The sequence below is a fragment of the Chiloscyllium plagiosum genome, chromosome 29 (assembly GCF_004010195.1).
Source record: "Chiloscyllium plagiosum isolate BGI_BamShark_2017 chromosome 29, ASM401019v2, whole genome shotgun sequence".
Classification (NCBI taxonomy): domain Eukaryota; kingdom Metazoa; phylum Chordata; class Chondrichthyes; order Orectolobiformes; family Hemiscylliidae; genus Chiloscyllium; species Chiloscyllium plagiosum.
The window spans coordinates 47764854-47774214 of NC_057738.1; the positions used below are offsets into that span (position 1 = coordinate 47764854).

Genomic DNA, 9361 nt, shown 5'->3' on the forward strand with positions numbered 1-9361 from the left:
CAGGAGTTGGGAGGTCATGTTGCGGCTGTACAGGACATTGGTTAGGCCACTGTTGGAATATTGCATGTAATTCTGGTCTCCTTCCTATCAGAATGATGTTGTGAAACTTAAAAGGGTTCAGAAAAGATTTACAAGGATGTTGCCAGGGTTGGAGGATTTGAGCTATAGGGAGAGGCTGAACAGGCTGGGGCTGTTTTCCCTGGAGTGTCGGAGGCTGAGGGGTGACCCTATAGAGGTTTACAAAATTATGAGGGGCATGGATAGGATAAATAGACAAAGTCTTTTCCCTGGGGTCGGGAAGTCCAGAACTAGAGGGCATAGGTTTCGGGTGAGAGGAGAAAGATATAAAAGTAACCTAAAAGGGCAACTTTTTCACGCAAAGGATGGTACGTGTATGGAATGAGCTGCCAGAGGAAGTGGTGGAGGCTGGTACAATTGCAACATTTAAAAGGCATTTAGATGGGTATATGAATAGGAAGAGTTTGGAGGGATATGGGCTGGGTACTGGTCGGCATGGACAGGTCGGCATGGACAGGTTGGACCGTAGGGTCTCTTTCCATGCTGTACATCTCTATGACCCTAGTGGAGAGGATGATCTCAGGCTAGTCTGTTGATTAGGTAAGTTGGGCAGAGCTTTGGCAGATGGAATTTATTCCCCATAAAAACGAGGTAATGCATTTTGGGAGGGTTAATAGGAAAGGACATGCACAATGTATACATGTGTATGTAAGGTCCAGACGACTGAAGACTGACGAAATTTTGAAAGAATATCGGGAATGTAGGACCAATCTGAAACGAGGAATGAAGAGGGCTAAAAGGGGTCATGAGATATCCTTGGCAAGAAGGGTTAAGGAAAACCCCAAAGCCTTTTATTCATATATAAGGAGCAGGAGGGTAAATAGGGAAAGGTTTGGCCCACTCAAGGACAAAAGAGGAAAGATATGCGTGGAGTCAGAGAAAATGGGTGAGATTCTCATTGGTATTCACCGAAGAGCATGACATGGTGGATGTTGAGGTTAGGAATAGATTTTTGATTACTGTAGGTCAAGTTGGCATAAGGAGGGAAGAAGTGTTGTGTATTCTAAAAGACATTAAGGTGGACAAGTCCCCAGGTCCAGATGGGATCTATCCCAGGTTGTTGAGGGAAGCAAGAGAGGAAATAGCTGGGGCTTTAACAGATATCTTTGCAGCACCCTTGAAAACAGGGGAGATCCCAGAGGACTGGTGAATTGCTAATGTTGTCCCTTTGTTTAAGAAGGGTAGCAGGGATAATCCAGGTAATTAAGGACTTGTGAGCTTGACATCAGTGGTAGGGAAGCTACTGGAGAAGATACAAAGGGATAGGGTATATACTCATTTGGAAGAAAATGGGCTTATCAAGGATAGGCGGCATGATTTTGTGCCGAGAAGGTCATGCCTTACAAAGCTAATAGAATTCTTTGAGGAGGTGACAAAGTTGATTGATGAGGGAAGGGATTTAGATGTCATATACATGGACTTTAGTTAGGTATTTGATAAGGTTCCCCATGGTAGGCTGATGAAGAAGGTGAAGTCGCATAGGGTCCAGGGTGTTTTAGCTAACTGGATGGAGAACTGTTTGGGCAACAGGAGACAGAGAATAGTAGTGGAAGTGAGCTTCTCAAAATGGAGACCTGTGACCAGTGGTGTCCCACAGGGATCCGTGCTGGGTCCATCATTGTTTGTGATATACAGTGGAATCTTGATTATCCGAATACTGATGATCTGAAAATCGGATTATGTGAAGAAGATCTCAGGGTCCCGACAGAAACATTACATCAAACACGTGTCCAACACTGATTGCATCTTTTGTTTACAATGATTAAAAGTGCTGCTGAGAACAGTCCTGAACTGATGGGAGCGCAGACACCGTCTCTAAATGACTGCCCTCCCGCCCTCTCACTCTATTCCCACACTTTCCCTGGAATTTTACACAGGTGTGTATTCTAAACCCCCCTTCCCAGATAATTTCTCTAACATTATCCTGTACAGAGCTGAGGTGGAACCTGTCAAAACGTTGCAGTGAAAAGGTGTGTGTGCATGCTATTTGGAGACTTGCTCCCCAAAATGCTGTAGCAGCAGCAGCAGTCTTGTTGGTGTCCAGTCTGGCTGCCCCGGAGAGGGGGCAGGGCAGAAAGGGGTAGGGGTGGGTGCGGGGGCAGACAGGGGTTGCGCCGAAGCGGTTCAGTCAGAGAATACAGCAGAATATAGATGGATTGGAGAGTTGGGCAGAGAAATGGCAGATGCAGTTCAATCTGGACAAATGCCAGGTGATGTATTTTGGAATGCAATTCCAGAGCGAACTATACAGTAAATGGGAAAGTGGGGGAAATTGATGTACAAAAACATCTGGGTGTTCAGGTCCATTATTCCCTGAAGGTGGCAACATAGGTCAGTAGAGTGGTCATAGAGATGTACAGCATGGAACCAGACCCTTCGGTCCAACCCGTCCATGCCGACCAGATATCCCAACCCAATCTAGTCCCTCTGCCAGCACCCAGGCCATATCCCTCCAAACCCTTCCTATTCATATACCCATCCAAATGCCTCTTAAATGTTGCAATTGTACCAGCCTCCACCACTTCCTCTTGGCAACTCATTCCATACTACCCTCTGTGTGAAAAGGTTGCCCTTAGGTCTCTTTTATATCTTTGCCCTCTCAACCTAAACCTATGCCCTCTAGTTCTGGACTCCCCGACCCTAGGGAAAAGACTTTGTTCATTTACCCTACCCATGCCCCTCATAATTTTGTAAACCTCTATAAGGTCACCCCTCATCCTCCAATGCTCCAGGGAAAACAGCCCCAGCCTGTTCAGCCTCTCCCTATAGCTCAAATAAGTGTATAAGTCTTGCTGAGATTTGCTTTCCTAAAATGCAGCACTTCCCATTTATCTGAATTAAACTCCATCTGCCACTTCTCAGCCCATTGGCCCATCTGGTCAAGATCCTATTGTAATCTGAGGTATCCCTCTTCGCTGTCCACTACCACCTCCAATTTTGGTGTCATCTGCAAACTTACTAACTGTACTTCTTATGCTTGCATCCAAATCATTTATGTGAATAGCAAAAAGTAGAGTATCCAGCACCGATCCTTGTGGCACTTCACTGGTTACAGGCCTCCAGTCTGAAAAACAACCCTCCTCCACCACCTCTACCTTCTACCTTTGAGCCAGTTATGTGTCCAAATGGCTAGTTCTTTCCTGTATTCGGTGAGATTTAACCTTGCTAATTAGTCTCCCATGGGGAACCTGGTGGAACGCCTTACTGAAGTCTATATAGATCACATCTACTGCTCTGCCCTCGTGGTCAAAAAAGCATACGGCATGCTTTCCTTCATTGGACGGAGTACTGAGTACAAGAGTTGGCACGTCGTGTTACTGTTGTATAAGACTTTGGTTCGGCTACATTTGGAATACTGCGTACTGTTCTGATCGCCACTTTACCAAAAGGATGTGCAAGCTTTGGAGAGGTTGCAGAGGAGGTTCACCAGGATGTTGCTTGGTATGGAGGGTTCTAACTATGAGGAGAGGTTGAGTAGATTAGGATTATTTTCATTGGCAAGAAGGAGGTTGAGAGGGGACCTGATTGAAGCCTACAAAATCATGAGAAGTGTAGACAGGATGGATAGCAAGAAACTTTTTCCCAGACCGGAGGACTCAATTACTAGGGGTCACAAATTCAAAGTGAGAGGAGAAAAGTTTAGGGGAGACATATGTGGAAAGTTCTTCACGCAGAGGGTGGTGGGTGCCTGGAATGCATTGCCAGAGGAGATGGTAGGGGTGGGAACAATAGCATCATTTAAGATATAGCTAGACAGATACATGAATGGGCAGGGAGCAGAGAGATTCAGATCCTTAGAAAATAGGCAGCAGATTTAGATAGAGCATTTGGATCAGTGTAGGCTTGGAGGGCCGAAGGGCCTGTTCCTGTGCTGTAATGTTCTTTGGTATGGAGCATTGGTTAGGCCACAGATGGAATACTGTGTACAGTTCTGCTTGTCACACTCACAGAAGGATGTGATTGCACTGGAAATGGTGCAGAGGAGATTCACCAGGATGTTGTGTGGGATGAAAAACCTTGGTTATGAGAGATTGGATAGGCTGGGTTTTTTTTCCTTGGAACGGAGGAGGCTGAGGGGGGAATTTGATTGAGGTATACAAAATTATGAGAGGCGTAGAGTAGATAGTGAGAATCTCTTCCCCATGGCACATGTGTCTTAAGATCAGAGGGCATAAGTTTAAGGTGAGGATCAAGTGACTTAGAGGAGATCCAAGGAAAAGCTTTTCCATCTAAAGGGTGGCAAATATAAGGAACATGCTGGCTTAGATGGTGGTGGAGGCAAGTACTCTTGCAACGTTCAAGAAGCATCTGGATTAATACTTAAAATGCCTGAGCATTGTAGACTGTGGATCAAGTTCATGTAAATGGGATTGGTGTGATTTGGTGTTTACTGGTTGGCATAGACATGACGGACCAAAAGTCCTGTTTCAATGCTGTATGACTCAATTAATTTACTTTACTTTAAGGAGTGAAGAAACACCATGCTTTGTCCAAAGAATGTTTAAATAATCTTAATGCTATCACAACATTGTCAACTGCAATTCTTTTTACCTTTATCATTAGGAGTGGCTCAGGAACTGGCTTGACAAGCCCTCCCCTTGCAACCCAGACCGTGATCCCTCTGAAACACTGTAAGATTCCTGAACTACCTCTTGAGAAAGGCATTCTGTTTGAGCTTCACCTTCTCTTCTGCCACCTTGTAGCTTTGTTTGTTCATTACATCAACATCTATAAAACAGTGTGGTGGTATCCTCCAACGCATCCACCTTCATTTACATCACTGGTGAGTATCAATGTGTTGTTCCTTGTGATCTGACAAATTAGAGTTTTCTTCTGACCAAATAGTTCATGGAATCAACTTTCTCTTGGACTGTCTAAAATGCTAATCAAACTTCATGTTCATAACAGAAAATACATGCACATTTATGTTTACTGTGCTTTTAAATTTATAACCCTTTAATGGGCATTTGGATTCTGGGTAATCCAAAATGGAGGATGGGAAAAATTTCTGGCTGTAAGAGCTGCTCCTTTTTTTTTTGAGGTATTTTAGGTGTTGGAGTTGATTTCCTAGAATTCCAGGTGCAGCAATTACTGTTTTATATACTGTTGCATTGTTTTGGAACTTTGGAAAAAGAAAGTCAAAACAACAGCAGTTTAAAAGGGAGAAGAGCAGACGAAGGAAGCACATGGTGAGGACAGTGCAGGAGAGCGAGAGAGAGAAAGAGAAAACCTGCACAGTTACCGTCTTTGCTGTTTGAATTCGTGCCAGAGGATGTGGTGGAGGCTGGTACAATTGCAACATTTTAAGAGGCATTTGGATGGGTATATGAATAGGAAGGGTTTGGAGGGATATGGGCCGGGCGGTGGCAGGTGGGACGAGGTTGGGTTGGGATATCTGGTCGGCATGGACGGGTTGGACCGAAGGGTCTGTTTCCATGCTGCACATCTCTATGACTCTATGGTAAAATCTTAATTTTAGCCATGCTGTCTCATTGCATCCTGAGCATTAAATATGGTGTTTCCAGTATCTAGAAAGTTCCTGTTGTGCCCTGATAGTGAAAATTATAGGTTGGACAAAATAACAAATTTAAATCAAGAATAAAGGTCTTTTACTATCTAATCTACATCAGTGCAATATTTATAGGATCATAAGCTCTCCTTGACTGCGTTGAAAGTTTACTGTGCAACTTTCATGTGAATCAAAAGTCCTTCCATATTTGTCAATTTTGAAAAAAATAGATGTTTATCCAGGATTATTCTTTATTTTGCTGTGCATATCAGTCATTTACCAAAGAAAGTGAAATTTCTGGTGGTTTAAATTTTAAATGTTTTCTTTTCCAGCTCTGACTGTTTTGTTAGAGTTTACTGCTACCAGTACAAATGCTGTTTAGGAACCTAAGCCAATTGATAGTAATTTTGAAGATTTAATTGCTCCTTATAGCTCCTCAAGTCCCATCCTTTACCCTCAAACACTCCATGCCAATTTACTCAATACCTAGTATTAGCAAATCTCGGAAACCATCCAGAGATGAAATAAAGTACTACGTATCTATTGACAGACTTCACCATATAGCAGACGTCCCACTCTTGAAAACTCATTCAACATATTTAAACCCCCAGCCCCCCCCCCCAAAGTATTTGATCCCTTAGGAAAACAAACATTTGTATTTGTAATCCCATATCAAAGATTAAGATTTTAATTACCTCTTGGAACAATCAATAAAACTAAACTCAGACACCTCCACTGTGATAGTGATAGGTCATGGAAACAGTAATAACGTTATGATACCATTTAAAGCTATGTCACCAAACATCCATTGAAAATGCTAGAACAGATTTTACTCTCCCAGTTACAGGCAGGCAAGGTTATTTTCAACACTTAAGTAACTTGACAGCTTTACATGTTTTACTTGTCCTTCATAAAGGCTTACATCTCTACCATAAACTCATGAAGAATGCACCACAGTTAGAGACCTTCCCTGGGCCAAAATTTATTTCAGCTTGTCCTGTGCACTGAGATTAAAAAGCCCACCTAATTTGTAATTTGCTCTTGTGTGCCTCACATCCCTTTTTTATGACTGACAGAAATGGAATCTATTGGAAATAGGGGCTGGATTTGTGGATCTGGATCCTGCCTGCTGTTTTTAAAGATCCAGAGTGTCTGATTGGCTATTGAATGGCCTAATGAAGCATCTATATATGGTTCATTTTATGAGCTAAATTAAAATGATAGGAATCTGGAAAGGAGGTAGATAGAAAACAGGAAACATTAGGCCAGTCAATTAAGATTAGATCAGATTACATTACATTACAGTGTGGAAACAGGCCCTTCGGCCCAACAAGTCCACACCGACCCGCCGAAGCGCAACCCACCCATACCCCTAAATTTACCCCTATACCTAACACTACGGGCAATTTAGCATAGCCAATTCACCTGACCTGCACATCTTTGGACTGTGGGAGGAAACCGGAGCACCCGGAGGAAACCTACGCAGACACGGGGAGAACGTGCAAACGTTACACACAGTCAGTCGCCTGAGGCGGGAATTGAACCCGGGTCTCTGGCGCTGTGAGGCAACAGTGCTAACCACTGTGCCACCGTGCCAATTAAGACATCAGATCGAGAAAATGCTGTGATCAATGGTTAAGACAGTTTCATTATTGCACTTAGAGCAGGAAAAGCCATCTTGGGAAAAGAAAGTCATTTTTAACAAATTTATGAGTTTTTATTAGATTAAGTAAATCCTGAAGTTAATTTGCCAAGGATTTGACAACATACCATGTGAAAGGTTAATGTGCAATATACAAACTCATGTTGCGCCTAACATAACATGTACGTAATATGTTGAGGTAATAACATTAACAATTGGTTAATGGACTGGCTGCAAAGAGTAGGGATAAACTAGACATTTCAAGTTGTCAGGCTGGAACTAGTGAAGTGCCACAAGACTCGATTTTGGGGACCTGACTGTTTACCAACTGGCTCCACTGTTGTTTATCATTTATGTAAATGATTTGGATGTGCATATAAGAAAAAATGGTTAGTAAGTTTGCAGATGACACCAAATTTGGTAGTATAGTGGGCAGGGAAGTAGGTAATCTAAGAGTATAGTGGGATCTTGATCAGCAAGGCCAATGGGCTACGGAATGGCAGATGGAGTTTAATTTAGATAAATGTGAAGTGTTGTATTTTGGTAAGACAAACCAGGGTGGTGCTTACACAATTAATGATGGAGCATTGGGGAGTGTTATCGAACAGAGAGCCATAGGGGATCAGATACGTAATTCCTTGAATGTGGTTTCACGGGTAGACAGGATGGTGAAGTAGGCATTTGGCTTGCTTGCGTTTATTGATCGGAGCATTGAGTACAGGAGTTAGGGTGTCATGTTGCAATTGTACAGATCATTGGCAAGGCCACATTTGGAGCACTGCATACAGTTCTGGATACACTGCTATAGGAAGGATATTATTAAATTGGAAAGGGTACAGAAAGGATTTACAAGGATGTTGCCGGGACTGGAGGGTTTGAGTTATAAGGAGAGGCTGGATAGGCTAGGTAATTTTTCCTTGGAGAATAGGAGATTGAGGGTGTCATCCTATTTGCTTCCTCTCGATCAAAGCAAAATGCTCAAAGACATCTCCTCATCTATATTTCGGGACCTGGAGGGAGAGAGAATGAGTGCCCGTGTGCACAGAGACATGATTTCATGGTCTTCTCTGGAACAGCAGTTTCTCATTGAACTGTATAGTCATTTTACAGGGAAGAACATTCAGATAAGGTGACATACATATTAATTGGGTTACCATTATAATCATCGAGTGTCAATAGTAAAGATTAAGCCATCTGTTGTTACACAATGAATAACTGGCTTCACATAACAAATACTTGTCACCTTGTTAAACTGACATCACATATTGAATGCTTGCAATATTGTTAAATGGCTCGACATAATGAATGCTTTTCCATCTTGTTAACCCATTACCCTTGTCTCCAGCACCCCGTTGTTAACTGTAAGTTCTTATCTGATCTGAGTCATGCTCAGCTGAACCTCTTGTTTCACAAAACTCAGAATTTAACTCTTTCCCTACCTGCTTAAACCCTATACACATTCTCAAGGGGTGACCTTATAGAGGTTTATAAAATCATGAGTGACCTAGATAAGTTGAATAGCAGAGGTCTTTTCCAGAGGATAGGGGAGTTCAAAACTGTAAGATGTAACTTTAAGGTAAAGGGAAAGATTTTAAAAGGGATCTGAGTGGCTTTTCAGAGGGTGCTGCATGTATAGAATGAACTACCAGAGGAAGTGATGGATGCAGATACAATTAAAACATTTAAAAGACATTGACAGATGCATGAATAGGAATCAGTTAGAGGGATATGGGCCAAACACAGGCAAAGGGGCTATTTGGTGTGGGATACTTGGTCGGCATGGATGAATTGGACCGAAGGGTCTGTTTATGTGCTGTGTGACTCTATGATTTGGACAAAGAGATTGAGGATAATATATTTAATTTTGCTGTCAGTACAAAGCTGAGAAGGAAAATAGGATGTGAGAAGGGCACAATGAGGTGTGTTAGGTTTCATTGGTAGAGGGATTGAGTTCCGGAACCGCAATATCATGCTGCAACTATACAAAACGCTGGTGCGGCCACACTTGGAATATTGTGTACAGTTCTGGTCCCCATATTTCGGGAAGGATGTGGAAGCATTGGAAAAAGTGCAGAGGAAATTTACCAGGATGTTGCCTGGTCTGGAGGGAAGGTCTTATGAGGAAAGGCTGA

At 42.7% G+C, this 9361-nt stretch overlaps 1 protein-coding gene across 1 annotated transcript in view; it reads left to right on the forward strand.

The window, feature by feature from the left end:
- LOC122564277 (transmembrane protein 39B-like) overlaps window positions 1-9361 on the forward strand; it is a 65550-nt gene that overhangs the window by 3989 nt on the left and 52200 nt on the right. Inside the window, exon 2 of the mRNA XM_043718952.1 lies at window positions 4642-4861. Coding sequence (XP_043574887.1) covers window positions 4642-4861 — 220 coding nt within the window. The remainder of the gene's footprint in view (window positions 1-4641; window positions 4862-9361) is intronic.